At 23.5% G+C, this 18,557-nt stretch overlaps 1 protein-coding gene across 3 annotated transcripts in view; it reads left to right on the top strand.

The window, feature by feature from the left end:
- LOC145831346 (uncharacterized) overlaps positions 1 to 17,656 on the top strand; it is a 43,573-nt gene extending 25,917 nt beyond the window's left edge. For 2 of the 3 annotated variants that reach the window (XM_082938571.1, XM_082938574.1), the window contains exons 6-10: positions 5,928 to 6,155; positions 6,498 to 6,623; positions 11,085 to 11,235; positions 15,502 to 15,701; positions 16,371 to 17,656. In XM_082938571.1, coding sequence (XP_082794697.1) covers positions 5,928 to 6,155; positions 6,498 to 6,623; positions 11,085 to 11,235; positions 15,502 to 15,701; positions 16,371 to 16,382 — 717 coding nt within the window. In that variant the 3' untranslated portion in view covers positions 16,383 to 17,656. The remainder of the gene's footprint in view (positions 1 to 5,927; positions 6,156 to 6,497; positions 6,624 to 11,084; positions 11,236 to 15,501; positions 15,702 to 16,370) is intronic. The other variant, XM_082938572.1, reaches the window with a different exon arrangement.
- The last annotated feature ends 901 nt before the right edge of the window (positions 17,657 to 18,557 follow it).

Below are 18,557 nucleotides of genomic sequence, written 5' to 3'. Positions count from 1 at the left end.
GAACAAATTATAAATGAAACAAATCCAATTAAGATCAAAATGGTTTAGTTTGTAGTAAAGTAATAAAAAAAAGATATATTTAATAACTAATTGGGTATTTTTTGTTTGTTAAATTTGTAGTTAAACTTAAAATAAACTTAAACTCTGAATAATTCTACGGTTTATTATTAAATGTTAACATTTATAACCTTAAAAATAACTGGAAATTTTGTTTTACTACATTAATATTTAAACAGGCTTCAGTAAATATTGGGTGTTTTTGTATATTTTTTACGTAAATGTCAAAATTGTTTCAACAAATTATCTGAAATATTTATTTTAGGTTTATATTAAATAAATTAACTGATTTAATAATAGGCTAAAATAAAAGATACTTAAAACTTTTTTCTAATCAATTATTAGTTTTTAAAAGTTTTTGAAATAAGATAAGGCATGATTGATAACATCTAACTATTATTTTTTTTTAATTTAGAAAATAAAATTTTCCATTTACGTTAGTTGCACCTAAATATAAGAGCTAAGGTTAACTTGTTTTGTTTAATTGTGTTATTACAAATAAATTAAAATTAGCCCTAATTTAGAATCAAAATATTATTGATTACTTAATTTATTTTTGGGGTTTTTCGTATCAGGGTATCAAATTATTGATTTAATTATAAAAAAGGTACATTTGTTTTAATAAATATACTGAAATATATGTTTGTATATTTAGTTATATCAATATAAAGGATAATTCTTAAGTAAATTAAATTACTAATTCAGAATTTGACTATTTTTAAAACTGCTTGTTTTAAGTAATATTAATGTATACAATTTTTGACAAACCAACTAATTTATTAATTACAACTTTTATTCTGTTAAGTTTAGTTTTATAAAAAAGTTAATAGATATATAATAAGAATTATAACTATTGTGATTCAAACTTAATGATAATAAAAAAGTACAAAAGGAAAAGTTTTTAAAACTTAGAGATTTATTACATATTTTAAACCACTACACAGAAACGCAAATAAACTTTTATAAAAAGCAAATAAAAATAGAGACTTTGTTCAAACACAAAGCAAGCTTTTTTCTTTTAGTTAAATATTAATTTTATGTATATTCCAGCCTAATAAAGAAATAAACAGTCATATAGATTTTTTATTAAACTTTTAACAACTTGTTTGCCAAATTACGTGACTTTATTTTACGTAACTTGTTTTTTATTTTGTATGAAAAACAAACTTACAATTTAGTTTTATTTATACACAATTTATTTATTTTTTAGTATTATTAAAAACTGTTTAAAAATATATTTAAAACTTTAATTAGACTTAGATAAATTCCATTCTGATTTTGGTAAAATATAGTTAGAATTCCCAAAAGTTTAAGTTTATAAATAAATACATGATTAATTTTATTATTAAGAGAAAAAAAACGAAAATTAATATTATATTGTAAATAATAAACTTAATTTTAGTTTCAAGTATTTTTTTTCTGACATGTTTTTATAAATCACCTGCCATTATACGTGATAAAATTTTACGTAAGTTCTTTAAAGTGGTTTTAATAATATAAATTAAATATGTGTTAAAAGTCACAAGTGTTTAAGTACGTATTATGATTTTTTAGGTTAAAAGTAGTTTGTATTCAACTTTAAGTAATATTAATTTCTTACTACTTGAAATTGTTTGTTAAAACAATGTATGGAAATTACAAATGCAAAAAAATAAAAAATTCTTTGTTAGTTAAACTGAAGGTTGAAATTATTTATATAGTGAATATGTGTTAAAAATCACAAACTTTTGTATGGTCTGAGCTTTGGTGTAACTACTATTCGCATAGTTCATTTTGGTATATGTTTGAAAATTTCATTAAGATAAAATTTAAAAAACGCAATTTTTTTTACAAAATTCAGATTATAAGCTTCCGAAAAAAAAAGTTCGGGTTTAAACTATATTAGTGTTTTTGATTTAACTTGTAAAAAGTCATTGATCTAAACTTGAGAATATTTTTTGTGACCATATAATATTAAAAAAAATATGTACAAAGGTCTTAAATGTTTTGAAGTTTAAAAACTACAAACTTAAGTTAACTTTTATATCAATAAGCTGTTTGTTTGGGAACATTTTTACTGATAAATATCTTTGCCCACACTTTAAAATGATAAGAATTGATAAAATTTGGTTATAAAAAGTTTGATAAAATAAAACAGCAATTGACTAAAACATATGAGTATGTTTACGACAATTTCTGAAATAAATAATCTGATTTTGTGTTTAATAATAAGCGAAAATTTTAAATTAATAGTAGTTAAAAAATATGTGTTAGTTACTTTAAAGTTATATTTAAGATTCATATTATCTATATGTATAATAATAAAGTAAACATAATCTTTGAAACAGTTATATTTGTTTTTCAATAAGTTTAAGTTTATTAATATTTTGAAAGTGAATATGATGTCAACATATCATTAAAGTAAATTTAAAAACAGATTATAAAAGACTGTATAAGTGTGCTACTAATTACAAAATGATAAATTTTAATTGGAAATTTAATTTGTTTTTATTAATTTAATAAAAATTTAAACAGTTGTCACTAATTTTTCATGATACTTAAATCGTGCTAAAATTTTGTTGCTATGAAAATAAAAATTTAAAAATTAATTATAAGCATAAATACATGCTTAATTTTACAAAACAACTTTCAAGGATTTTCTTGTTTTTGTAAATTGTTATTGTAAAGAGATATAAAAACATTCAACTTAGTTAAACTTGTTTTCGAGATTAATCCAATTTATCTTAGTAAAAAGTTGTCTTTGTACAAAAAGATTGATATTTTTGAATTATTTTGATCAAGTTTAATTGAATTTATTTTAAAACATGTTAAAGTTTTTTGACTAAAACATGTCTAATGTGATAGAATTTATAGCTAATACTTTAATTATAAATTTTATACATTAAGTTATTTGTAATCTTTGATTTTAATCTTAATGTTTATATTGAATAGTATCATAATTTTAGTTTAGCATATATTAAAGTTTTTACTTGTTAGTTTGATTTGTTATAGTCTACTTAAATATGCCTAGATATTTCTCCAATATTAAAAATATGAATCTTTATATATATTTAATCTATTTATTATAAACCAAATTATATGATAAATTTTTCTGCTACAAATTTTCTACTTATAATTTTATTTTTTAGTCCAAATCAATGTAGTAACATTTAAAAACGTTGACAAAATGAAAAAGCTTGTTTTGAAATAATCTGCTATTTTAGTATTTACGTATTTAAATAATACGTATATGTCTATAAAAACATTAACTCCTAAATATACATTATAATACGTATACGTGGTTATTGCGAAATCATATTGGTTTGTTAAAACGAAAGAAAAGAACAATAAGTCTGTAAATGTTTACTGATATTTTTTGTTAATATGGGTTGAAGTTACTTAATATATATATCATAAAGTTAAACTGCATAATATTTTAAGCTTGATCTTGTTTTAGAAATTGAATCATTTTTAGTTCGCAACTAATTTGTCAATTAAATTTTAATATTACCAGTTTTGACATTATTATTTTCCTCTATATAGGTTATTATTGTAACAAAATTTCACTTACAAAATAAAAATAAAAATTTGTGCCTGCTAATCTCTTGAAATTATTTCAAATTGTATGTCAAATTTGTTCCATAAAGGTCAAAAATGCTGTTCACATTTAACCACAGGTTTCAATTGTTTAAATAAAAAGCATAAATTCAATAAAATCTTTCAAAATAATACCTTTGGTCCGTTGAGTTTCGATTTAATATTTTACTTTTCTAATAACTTTTGTACACAATAACCTTATTTTTCTAGTAATATATTTATTTATTAAAAAAAAGGTCAATTTCATTAATTGTTGGTCATTCAGTTTTAAATTTGACAATTTGACGTCGGTACAAAAAAATTTATTGATTAATTTCAAAATATTATTTTTTAACGTCACATATATATTTTTTAGTATTATTGATCTATTTATTTACAATTCTACTTGAAAATTATTAAAATGTATAAGCTAACTAAATTTGTTTTAGTTATTACTATGATAAAGAATAAAAAATTTAAGTTTTAAAAGTAAGTAATTGCTTTTAAAATTTTTATTTAATGTATACCAGTTACACTATATTGAAAACTTTACCCCTTTATCTGCAATAAGTGTAGTTTAAATAAAAAATAAACAACAAAAAGAACTATGCAAACAAACTATTAATGACAATTATATTGCAACTAATGGTGATCAATTGTTGTTATAAGATGAGGTAAATAAGTATACAATCTCTTTTTTAAACAATCATTTATTTTCCTGGTACACATAGAAGTTATATACTTTTGTTGAGTTGAATGCCAAAATAACAAATACTTAGATGAGAAATTTACTAAACATATACATTAAAAGTAATAAATAAGTAGTTGAGATTTTTTTTTTAATATTTAAAAAATCACGCAACATTAGAATTGTTGGAACATTGTTTGATTTTATAATGAGGACAAATTTAGTTACAATAAAAACAGTATAATACAATTTATTAGCAAGTCTTCCACTCAGACCAATATAATAAGATTTGTGCTGATTAAAAATACATGGTTTATATGTTTGACATAAGAATTACACAGTGAATCATTGTGAAAATTAAACAATAAGTAAGGGTATGTTGTAAGTATCTATCCGGAAAACAGACGATAATATTAGTACTAAATCATTGACTCATAGAAACACTATAAAAGTTTATTCCCCGAACAGGCGAATGTAGTAGCCCAGGGTTGCACTGGGAGTTTTAGTCAGCAGAATAAGTTTGCATGTTAGCAATAGAAACAACATACAAGCTAGTAAGCATGCCAGGGCAAATTTATTTGCAATAGAAACAGTATACAAACTTGTTAATAAACCAGGGCGCTTGTTAACAGGCCAAGATAATCACGCAAGCTTAAGCTGTTAGTTAGTTACAATAGAAACAGTATACAAGCTTGTAAATAAACCAGGGCTTTTTGTTAACAGGCCAAGATAATCACGCAAGCTTAAGCTGTTAGTTAGTTACAATAGAAACAGTATACAAACTTTTTAATAAACCAGGGTTCTTGTTAACAGGCCAAGATAATCACGCAACCCTAAGCTGTTAATTATTTACAATAGAAACAGTATACAAACTTGTTAATAAACCAGGCCTTTTGTTAACAGGCCAAGATAATCACATAATCTTAAGCTGTTATTAGTTACAATAGAAACAGTATACAAACATGTTAATAAACCAGGGCACTTGTTAACAGGCCAAGATAATCACACAATCTTAAGCTGTTAATTAGTTACAATAGAAACAGTATACAAACTTGTTAATAAACCAGGGCACTTGTTAACAGGCCAAGATAATCACGCAACCCTAAGCTGTTAATTATTTACAATAGAAACAGTATAAAAACTTGTTAATAAACCTGGGCACTCTTGTTAACAGGCAAAGATAATCACGCAAGCTTAATCTGTTAGTTAGTTACAATAGAAACAGTATACAAACTTGTTAATAAACCAGGGTTTTTTTTAAACAGGCCAAGATAATCACGCAAGCTTAATCTGTTAGTTAGTTACAATAGAAACAGTATACAAACTTGTTAATAAACCAGGGCACTTGTTAACAGGCCAAGATAATCACGCAAGCTTGCGCTGTTAATTAGTTACAATAGAAACAGTATACAAACTTGTTAATAAACCAGGGCACTTGTTAACAGGCCAAGATAATCACGCAAGCTTGCGCTGTTAATTAGTTACAATAGAAACAGTATACAAACTTGTTAATAAACCAGGGCACTTGTTAACAGGCCAAGATAATCACGCAACCCTAAGCTGTTAATTATTTACAATAGAAACAGTATACAAGCTTGTTAACAAACCAGGGCACTTTTGTTAACAGGCCAAGATAATCACGCAAGCTTGCGCGGAGAAGTGGCGCAACATGTGCGAAGAGGAGAAGGAGCCTTTTCTTGAGCTGTCGAGGCGAGACAGGGAGCGGTGGCTGAAGGACAAGGCGATGGAGAAGAAGCCGAGGGACCCCAACCGCCCCAAGAGGCCACCAAGCGCTTACTTCTTGTTCCTTGCCGACTTCAGGAAGCAGTACAAGGGAAAGAGCGACCCCGCTAAGGTTTGTTTTTAGAAATGATAGTTTTATGATAAAAGTAAGATAAAAATGATCTTAGATATTAAAAGCTATGCAATATATTTGTACTAACTTGTTTTGTATTTAATAATATCTGAGAACAAATTAATCTTATTATATTAAAATAAACCAAAAACTCTTTTCAATCAAAAATTTTAATGAATTACATTAAAGCTGAACCTGTTTTAATATTATGATAGTGTAGTTTTTCAATACCTAGTCTAAATTTATAAGATAAAGTTTGTATATATACATTTAAAATTATGACGACACTAAGGTGTTTTTAAACTTAATAAATAATTTATTCTGAAACAAATTTATATACAGGAAATCACAAAGAAGGCAGGAGAAGCGTGGAATAACTTGAGTGACACAGATAAGACTCCGTACTACAGAGATGCTCAAGTTATTAGGAATAAGTGGGAACAAGATCTTGAAAAATACAAGGCTACTGTTAGTATTTGTATATAAGTTATTAATAATAAAAAATAAGAAGTGCTCAAGTTATTAGAAATAAGTGGGAACAAGATCTTGAAAAATATAAGGCTACTGTTAGTATTTGTATAAATAAGTTATTAATAATAAAAAGTAAGAAGTGCTCAAGTTATTAGAAATAAGTGGGAACAAGATCTTGAAAAATATAAGGCTACTGTTAGTATTTGTATAAATAAGTTATTAATAATAAAAAGTAAGAGATGCTCAAGTTATTAGGAATAAATGGGAACAAGATCTTGAAAAATATAAGGCTACTGTTAGTATTTGTATAAATAAGTTATTAATAATAAAAAGTAAGAAGTGCTCAAGTTATTAGAAATAAGTGGGAACAAGATCTTGAAAAATATAAGGCTACTGTTAGTATTTGTATATAAGTTATTAATAATAAAAAGTAAGAGATGCTCAAGTTATTAGGAATAAATGGGAACAAGATCTTGAAAAATATAAGGCTACTGTTAGTATTTGTATAAATAAGTTATTAATAATAAAAAGTAAGAAGTGCTCAAGTTATTAGAAATAAGTGGGAACAAGATCTTGAAAAATATAAGGCTACTGTTAGTATTTGTATATAAGTTATTAATAATAAAAAGTAAGAAATGTTCAAATTATTAGAAATAAGTGGGAACAAGATCTTGAAAAATATAAAGCTACTGTTAGTATTTGTATATAAGTTATTAATAATAAAAAGTAAGAGATGCTCAAGTTATTAGAAGTAAGTGGGAACAAGATCTTGAAAAATATAAGGCTACTGTTAGTATTTGTATATATAAAAAAAATATAAAAACTAAGAGATGCTCAAGTTATTAGGAATAAGTGGGAACAAGATCTTGAAAAATATAAGGCTACTGTTAGTATTTGTATGTATAAGTTATTAATAATAAAAAGTAAGAAGTGCTCAAGTTATTAGAAATAAGTGGGAACAAGATCTTGAAAAATATAAAGCTACTGTTAGTATTTGTATATATAAGTTATTAATTATAAAAAGTAAGAGATGTTCAAGTTATTAGAAATAAGTGGGAACAAGATCTTGAAAAATATAAGGCTACTGTTAGTATTTGTGTATAAGTTATTAATAATAAAAAGTAAGAGATGTTCAAGTTATTAGAAATAAGTGGGAACAAGATCTTGAAAAATATAAGGCTACTGTTAGTATTTGTATATAAGTTATTAATAATAAAAAGTAATAGATGCTCAAGTTATTAGAAATAAGTGGGAACAAGATCTTGAAAAATACAAGGCTACTGTTAGTATTTGTATATAAGTTATTAATTATAAAAAGTAAGAGATGCTCAAGTTATTAGGAATAAGTGGCAACAAGATCTTGAAAAATATAAGGCTACTGTTAGTATTTGTATATAAGTTATTAATAATAAAAAGTAAAAGATGCTCAAGTTATTAGAAATAAGTGGGAACAAGATCTTGAAAAATATAAGGCTACTGTTAGTATTTGTATATAAGTTATTAATAATAAAAAGTAATATATGCTCAAGTTATTAGGAATAAGTTGGAACAAGATCTTGAAAAATATAAGGCTACTGTTAGTATTTGTTTATAAGTTATTAGTAATAAAAAGTAAGAGATGCTCAAGTTATTAGGAATAAGTGGAAGCAAGATCTTGAAAAATATAAGGCTACTGTTAGTATTTGTATATAAGTTATTAATAATAAAAAGTAAGAGATGCTCAAGTTATTAGAAATAAGTGAGAACAAGATCTTGAAAAATATAAGGCTACTGTTAGTATTTGTGTATAAGTTATTAATAATAAAAAGTAAGAGATGCTCAAGTTATTAGGAATAAGTGGGAACAAGATCTTGAAAAATATAAGGCTAATGTTGTCATCAAATACATAATTTATTATAAAAATTAGTGAATATATAGAAAAGTAAACTGTTCAACTGTTAGTATAATCAATATATATATGCATATAAAGTACCTTAAAATACGTTACGGTAAACAGTTAGAAATAATTAAAAAATAACAATCGCAATTACAAATGCTTGTAACCTAGTATAAATAAACACAATAAAGCCTCATTAAACCAAGATGGACTTTTACTTAATAGCTATAAAAAGTAGTGTTCAATTATGAATTTTTCGAACATTAATTTGAGTGTTAAAAATCGTTTTTGAGTTTTAATTTTAAATGATAAGTAAAATTGCTAGTCGAATTGAAATTTTAAAACAAAATACTAAATTGTTAAGCCATTTTTAAAAAACTATAAAAACATAATACATTCATTTTATGCGTTTCAATATATTATATTTTGTTTCTTTTTCTTCAAAATAACAAAATGAAGAAACAATTTTAGTGAAATAAACAAAAGTTATGAATTTACAAGAAATAGGTTTTTAAAAACAGTGTAGTTAAAAAATTCAGTATTACAAGAAAGGATATAGTTATAAATTTTACAGTTAAATCTACAAATAAACGCTTTTGTAATCAAGTTAAAGAGATAATGAGGTTTAAAAACGTTTTACGAAATTAATTTGACTTGAGCTAGATAATTGGATAATTGTATTATAGATTTAAACAGAAATTCTAATTCAAATACAAACAATAGTAAAGTTGTATTGTCAAGGTCATATAAAAATATTGAATTGAATAAAACATTCAAAAAATAAAACTTCAAACGTCTTAAGTTTATATTGGTATTCAGCCAAAGAAATTTCAAAAATTTTCATGTTTTCATATATACTTGCCAAAAAATTCTAATATGGTTTATAGCTATTAATTAACTTGTTAATGTTTTTATAAACTTACTGTTTAGGTAATATAAACAATTTTAAAATTTGAAGACTCATACTGTAAATATTTTGCTGTTATATTATGTTATGTTCATAAGTTAAAAATAGTATCCATATATAAAAATATTAATAATATTTATTACTTCTTAAAGTTATAAAATGTTAATTTATTAATATACGAGTCATTTTTTTTAGTAATATAATATTTTAGTGTAAACAAAAAAGGTTTTTATTTGTCTAGTTATACATGGTTTTTAAAAGTTAAGATTAAATTTAGACAATAAAAAAAGTTTATTTTAGGCTTCGTAGTATATCGATTTTACCAATATGTTGAAAAAAAAGTTTTGTTTAAATTATTAAAATATTCTCAACGTTTTTCTACGGTCAGCTTAAATATTTTAGCACAAGTTGATAAATTTATTTAGACAAATAGAAGTATAAATAATTTAAGTAAAAAAATATTAATAAAGAATGAACTATAACCTAAAAAAGTTATTGTTTAGATAACATAAATATGTAAATTTAGAATAAAATACTAAGAAATAATACATAGCGCATATATTTTTCCAGTATAGAAATATTTGTTTATTAAAATTTGATATTTTGTGATATATTATATTTAGGTTGTAAAGATTACTTTACAAAGTTAAGTGAGTACAAGATATTTATTATTAGATAAAATAAAATTCCTTTTGTTTAAAATGCGTAATTTAAGCGTTTAGTTTCTTATCAAAAATATTGTTTTACATAATAACTTTATTCAGACTCAGAAAAATATAGAATTAAAAGTTATAACAAAGTTTAAACAAATATTATACGTTTAAAATAAATTTTTGGAATTTTTTTCGGTTAACTTAAGTATCGTTTTGTATAAGGTAGTTCATCATTATTGTTTGGGAAAATTTACTAAATATTTTAGTATGTTTTGATCAATATTTTAGAAATATTTCTTAGTAATTACAAATAGTGTTTAATTAAAGTCTCGTTAAAATACTTGTAAAGCTAATTCGTTTATTTTTAGATTAAACAAATCTATGGGTGGTCTTTTTTATGGTTGAGTTATTTCAAATCATCTGTTCAAATATTACAAATAAGTTTGCTGAAAAGATTAAAAATAATTTATTTGTATAACGGCTTATTCATACTAATTATTATAAAAACATGCATCAAGTTTTATTTATATAGCTATGTTGTATGGTTAGAAAATACTTTCATGTAATGCTAAATATTTGAATTTTAAAGTTGAGTTCAAAAATTAACATTAATGAAAAGTATTGTTAGATTCATGTTAATTAATGCTGCTTCTAATCAATAAAAAACGACCTAAAAGTATGCTATATACTTTATGCTAGTATTAAAAAACAATTAAGTTGTATATAATAAATTTAGTGGACAATTCTTGATATTTTGATTCAGTAAATTTTAAAATCGTCTAAAATTAAATGGCCAAAAAAAAATTAAAATTAGAACAATCTTTTCTCCATTTATTCTTTGCTAATACATACCAAAGAGCTATAACTTTATCATTATTAAGGACACCTAAGTACATTGCAAAAACAAATAAATTACAAACAGCGATAAAGTATAAAAGTAACAAGTTTTAATAATACCAAAAATCCCAACAGAAAATAAATAAATGAATGTTACTAAATCAACTAAACAAAATAATTTTAAGCAGGCGATGAAGACGCCGCAAGTGCAGAACATGTCAGGAGACGGTCAGATGCCAGGAATGGACAGATCTCTGTCGAGTCATTCGGATCCGCAGGACATTGATGAAGACATTGACGATTCTCACAACGGAAGTCTTGATCTTATGCAACAAGGTATGTATAAAATATTATATATTAAATAAAATAAGATATTGACGATTCTCACAACGGAAGTCTTGATCTTATGCAACAAGGTATGTATAAAAAAAATAAATATTAAATAAATAAGATATTGATGATTCTCACAATGGAAGTCTTGATTTTGATGCAACAAGGTATGTATAAAAAAATTTAATAAAATAAATAAGATATTGATGATTCTCACAATGAAAGTCTTGATCTCATGCAACAAGGTTTGTGTAAAAATATTAAATAAACAAATAAGACATTGACGATTCTCACAATGGAAGTCTTGATCTTATGCAACAAGGTTTGTAAAAAAAAAATAAATATTAAATAAATAAAATTAAGACATTAAAGATTCCCACAATGGAAGTCTTGATCTTATGCAACAAGGTACAATAATATTAAATAAACAGATAAATAAGTAAGATTATGAATTAAATAAATAAAATAAATAAGTCATTGACGATTCTCACAATGGAAGTCTTGATCTTATGCAACAAGGTTTGTAAAAAAAAATAAATATTAAATAAATAAAATTAAGACATTAAAGATTCCCACAATGGAAGTCTTGATCTTATGCAACAAGGTACAATAATATTAAATAAACAGATAAATAAGTAAGATTATGAATTAAATAAATAAAATAAATAAGTCATTGACGATTCTCACAATGAAAGTCTTGATCTTATGCAACAAGGTATGTGTAGAAAAATATTAAATAAAATAAATAAGATATTGATGATTCTCACAATGGAAGTTTGGATCTTATGCAACAAGGTATATTTATATTAGATAAATAAAATAAATAAGATATTGACGATTCTCACAATGGAAGTCTTGATTTGATGCAACAAGGTATGTGTAAAAAAATAAATATTAAATAAATAAAATTAAGATATTGACGATTCTCACAATTGAAGTCTTGACCTTATGCAACAAGGTATAATAATATTAAATAAACAGATAAAATAAGTAAGGTTATGAATTAAAAAAATAGGTATGTATAAATAAGTATTAAATAAATAAAATAAATAATATATTGACGACTCTCACAATGGAAGTCTTGATTTGATGCAACAAGGTATATTTATATAAGATAAATAGAATAAATAAGATAATGATGATAACAATGGCAGTCTTGATTTCATTCAACAACAGCGTCAATAATTAATATTCATTTTCTAGAATGGATATATAAAATAAACTAATGTAAAAATTGATATAATCATAACTAGATCTTGATTTGGTAAGAAAAAAAAATCTGGCAACTATGCATGGTAGGTATGCATGTTGAATATGTACATATAGTACGAAATTGTAAATAGTTTTAGTAAATTGATTGAAAAAAATAAATAGTAAGGGTTGGTAAGGTAATATGTAATGAACGGTTGAACAATGTAGGTTGGCTAGCTATGCAACAAATTGTTGACTTACACTTATGTGTTTAAGAATTTGTTAAAGTAATAAAAAAGGTGTATCAATTAAAAAAACAGTATTAAAAATGTTATTATTAATCATAACAACATTTAAGAATAAAATTATGTTTTATTTACAAAATGAAAGTTTACAGTGTCTTGTATATTTTATTCTTTACCATTCAAGACCAATATTAAAAAAAGAAACATTATCAATAACAGTAATTAGTAAGTTTTTTAGTTTTAAAATTAATAAGACTATTAAAAAATTAAAACTTACATAAACTAAAATTATATACTAACAGAAGAAATAATCAAGTGTTAAGCTTAAAAAGTGAGTATCAAAGTACTACCGGTTTCATTAAAAAAAAATCAAATCGTGATTAAATTTGAAACATTCATTGTGGTTTAGTTTATAAGTTTTAATTTTTAATGTTTTAAATAAAATAAATATAAATTTTTGTTAGTTAAGAACTATGTAGTTAAGTATTTTTTACTTAAAAAAATAAGTAAATTAACAAAAACTTCTGTTTCTTTTAAAAGTTTTTTATTTGTTATAACATAAATCCTATTCAAAATATCACACTTGCATGGTTTTAGTTTAAATCCTGTTATAGTTTTTAAGTGGTAATAAGTACAACTTGTTCATAAGCTTTTTAAGGTATTAACATAATCGATACTAACATTTTAAATCAATAACAATTCCAAAGTTATAAGAGTTTATTATTCCCTACGGTAGGAAAAAATTACAATTTAATAAAATCAATATCAACACTTTTTAATTTAAAACAAACTTAATTTGCTTTATTTCGCAAGTTAGATAAAGTTATTAAATATATTTTTTTAATATCACATTTATACACTGTTTAAAAAATAGGCATTATAAAATTAAATTTGTTTAATGCTATATAAAATGAAATTACAATTAAAATATTGTTAAACTTAGATGTTTTACTATAACATTATGTTTATTAAAAGTTTTTAATGATATTTAGTTTAACATTTGTGATAAAATGTATTATGAAAGTATAAAAGTATATAGGAATATCATAATAAAGAAATAGATATAATAACATAGAAACATAGTGATTAAGTTTTGAACACAGAAACAATTAACTTATTGTTAAGTTTTATAAGATATTGGACTCAAAAATTATTTTACAAAATTAAATTAAGAAAAAAATAAGCTGAACAATAAATTCAGATTTGAAATAAAGTTTGAGACATATAACAAACTTTTGAAACACAAACAAAATTAAGTTCATTTCGAATATTTATGTAGCCTCGGGTTATAGTTAATGTTTACACTCGCGATAAAACCAAAAGTTATTATTTCAAACTTTTGTTATCACTTATTGATATTTTGTGAGTCTAAATAAAATTTACTTCTTACTCAAATTTAGTTTTCTTATCAATACATTTATAATGTATGAATATTTAAAATAATAAAACTTAAAAACTAATTAGGGCTAACAATTTACAATTTTTCATATAAACATTATTAAATTAGTTAATTGAAATCTGTTATCTCTATAGATATATGCCAAATGAGTTCAATTTGTTTATTAAAACTTATAAAAAATATTCAATGAGTTTATTTTTAAAACAAATTAATGTTATGTTTTAGGCGTTTTCAACTTAATTGCTTGTAATGCATTTTAAATGTTGTAAAGTTTCAAATATAGATTAAATCACAATTACTAAAAGATTACTGAACTAATCAGGGTGTTACATATGTTAAGTTACTAAATAAGGTTTCCTTTTTATTATTAAAAGGTTTGTTGTTGGTAGATTTAAATAGAACAATATTTTTTTAAAACTCAAACTTTTTTTATTAGCTACCAAGGTATTTTGGTCAGTTTATAATAATTTATTTTAATAATTATACAATATGTTGTATATGATTAATTAAAGTTCGATAAAGAAATAATACATAGTAAATAGCAATTTATACTACAAGTATATAAGTTAATAATTTGTTTTGTGTTGTATAAACAAGGTAATGTATAAGACAACTACTTGTTCAATTTCAAAGTTTTGTTTACATTAAGAAAAAAGTTTACAAAAAGCAGTATGTGTTCAGATGGCCAGCTTAATTTCAACTTATCACTTAAATATTTTTCTAAAATCAATTTAACTGCATTCTTGTAAATTTTTCCATCCTTTAGGTGGCGGTGGTCAGCAATATTCTATTTTGAGTTTGACTCAGAAAATTTCTGTCAATACTGAATGAAAAACTATTAAATATTTCGAACGAGAAACAAAATTGAAAATTAGTTGAAATATTTTGTTTAATAAGCACTACATAAAAATACCCCAAAATTTACAAGACTGATATATTATTTATTTTTTATATATAACAATTAAATTTTACTTTTTCTAGGAGGCAGCGGTCAGCCTGTTAGTTAAAAATATGTTATATTATTAAGTACTCCATAAAAATATAATACAATTTATAAAACTAAGTTATTTTTTATAAATAATGATTTTTTTATCCTCTAGGAGGCAGCGGTCAGCAGTCTTCCGGTTTGAGCTTAATTTTACACCAACATACACTTAAAATTTTTACTTTGTTTTGTTAAATCAATTATACTGCATTCTTGTATTTTTTTTCCATCCTTTAGGTGGCTGTAGTCAGCAATATTCTATTTTGAGTTTGACTCAGAAAAATTCTGTCAATACTTTATAAAAAACTAACTAAATTTTGGACAAGAAACTAAATTAAATATTACTTAAAATATTTTATTTAATTAAATACTACATAAAAGTACCCTACAATTTACAAGACTGGTATATTATTTATTTTTTATATATAACAATTAAATTTTACATTTTCTAGGAGGCAGCGGTCAGCAGTCTTCCGGCTTGAGCTTGGCCCAGCAGCAGAACGGAAGCTCTCAGATGGAGCAGCAAGCGCTCAATATGACGTCACAGAACGCGGTGAATATGACGTCACAGTCAATGAACATGCAGCAGCAGGGAGGGATCAACATGAACCAGTACCAGCAGTATGGACTTCATCAGGGACAAAACATTCAGGTATAAAAAGTTTTAAGGTATAAAAATATTTAATATAAATATTGGTTATTGGTATTATTAGTTATTATATATTATTAAATATTGAAAAATACGTACAATTTGATAAAAGTATTTTTAATTTTAAATTAAATTAAAATTAGTATTCTGGTGTAAAATTAATAAAAATAAAAATTCGGATAAAAAATAATCTTGGAACAAACATTCAGGTATAAAAATTAAAAATGTTTTCGGAAAAAATAGAAATATTTAAGATAAATATTGGTATTAGTTATTGAAAAATTTTGATATAAGTATTTTTAATTGAAATAATAGGTAAAACAGTTAATAATATTTAGGTATGCTTGAATTAATTTAAAGACATTTTCTTTTCCTGGTTTTAAAGTGTTCAGTGAAAAAATAACACAAAAGAAATAAATTCTAAAATGTTATTAATATATATTACTTTTTATAAAACTAAGTTAAAAACTTAAAAAATATTCATTATAAAGCTCGTAAAATTTATATATACTATTTTAAACATTTCAAACTAAATTAATTTTTTTGTACTTCTTGTTTGTTAAGAACCATACAGAAAAAGAATTAAAAAAAGAATTAAAAAAAGAAATAAAAAAAGAAACAAAAAATGAGTTAAACCAAGAACCCGTTTCATTCAGTGATTTTTCCAAACAGTTTTCCGGATGAGTGATTCCAACCAATCAGATGTCGCCATTTTCTCTCGTACAAGAGGGAAAACCCCGAAGCTGAAACATTTCCACGGGTGCCGCGACGTCTCTGCTAGCCTGGAACTATTTAGGGGATTTTATTTTTTGGGTAAATTTTTTTTAAAGGGCGCGTTTAGGTTTTTTACGTCACATAGTACATTCTCTGGTGACTTGATTATGACGTGATAGTTGTTTATTATGACGTAATAATGCGTGTTGCTGATGTTTTAGGTCATTTATATTTCAAGTTCATTTCTCCTGCACACAAATTGTTTTGTTGAAAATATTTCTACCTGAGAATATTGTTGCCAACCTTCTAGTCGAGATACATCAAAAAAATATGTTTGATAATTATTTTGAATTAAAATTTAGTTTGATAATTGTTCTGGTTGTGTTTTGAGCTGGATTTTATGTTTGTTGGTTTTTTTGGGGGGGTTTGGTTTTTAGTTTGGGTAAATTGAACGTTTTCAGGGTATTTTAAGAAAAATGTTTCATTAGAAAAAAAGTTTAAATGTTAGATTTTTAATTTGTAAGATATAAATAAGTTAACAAGTACAAAAGTAGTTTTTTATATAAGTGTTTAGTTACAAATTGTTTTATAGTTAAATAACTTCTTAAAAGTTTTCTAAAAGTGCGAATTTTTCAATAGAAGTCCAAACTTTCAAATAATAACCAATTGCATTGAATAAAAAAATAACTTAGCTATATATATACCTCGCTATAAAAAAAAAACTAATAATGTTAATAATTATGAAATAATACCGGTTGTTATTGTTATATATTTGTTTGTGTGTGAAAAAAAACATTCTGACTAACAAAAAATTTGTAAATAACTAAGTTGGGTCTAAAAAACAATTTTTGTTTGTTAAGAGGTATAAAGTTGTTGAGGATTTTTGAAAAATGTGTGGATTGATTTTAATTTCTGTTTGGAAAAAAAAAAAAGGTTTTTGTTTGATTATGGAGGAAAATGTTTGATAAAAAATTTGTTAGTGTCATTAAATGAGTGTCATTTAATTTTGTCATTTTATTGAACTTGTTCTTAGTACATATTTGACCAACTAAATTTGCTTACAGAAAACACGTCTTTTTTTATAATGAAAACAAGACCTTTTATTTATTAGTACAATTGATAGTTTCCAGCTTTTACATAAATATTCGTATATTTTGGTTGCACATTTAACAAAAAGTTTCCATTTAAAAATAAAAAAATAGTTATAACCTCTCATAGCTACCTCTAGAATATTAAAAACTTTATTTTTCTATTTTAGCTGAAAAACTAAATAATTTAGTAACTTTTTAAGGGAAACTTTAGGCTAAATTTTCCATTTTAAAGATACTTTTTTGCTATTAGATAACAATTGTTTTATATTGTAAATATTAAATGTTTTTTACCTGCGGAAACTAATAATTTTTCTCATATAATTTTGTTATGTGAGTTCTTTTTTTCGTTGTGTTTTCGAATTTTTATTGTAAATATTTATATATATATATTATTATTAGTAGCGATTTTAATTAAACATCAGCGACCAAGAAAATGTTTATTTTAAATAAATTGTATAGATACTTAATGATAAAATTAAAAAAATATTAAAATTATTACAGATATTAACATAATTAGTTTAAAATATGTTTCTAAAAAACAAGTATAAGCTATTATACAACATACTATAATAACAGTAGTTTAACTAATTATTTAGTTAAAAGCGAATTTATTTTTCAAATATTAAGTACTATAAGACAGCCAGTTAAACAAAATTTTTAATAAAAAATGTGAAAACATTTCAAAGTAATTTTTTTTGACTCCATATTAGGACCATTTAAATAAATCCATTGTTTAAAATATGTTAAATGGTAAGTAATTAAAAAGTTAAGGTAGTTAAAACAAATGTTGTAATTTTAAATTAAACTTGTGGTAGAAAAATTTTTTATTTTTGTTTTAGAAACTAGTTACAGGAGTTTCTGTTTACTTGTTTTAATTCAAATAAATTTGCTAGTTATCAAAAACAAATGAATTAGCAAAGAAAAAAATAATATCTTTGTAATTTGAATAAAAGAAGTTTTTTAGTTAAATGTAAAACCAGTCCTGCTAAACTCACTTTTTAAGTTAAAAAAATGTTAGCTACTAATATTACTCTTTATTAGAGACCCTAGAACA

This window comes from Thalia democratica, chromosome 3 (genome assembly GCF_965202585.1).
Source record: "Thalia democratica chromosome 3, ktThaDemo2.hap1.1, whole genome shotgun sequence".
Taxonomy (NCBI): Eukaryota; Metazoa; Chordata; class Thaliacea; order Salpida; family Salpidae; genus Thalia; species Thalia democratica.
Note: the sequence above shows the minus strand (reverse complement) of the source record. Positions and strands in the feature narration are given on the sequence as shown.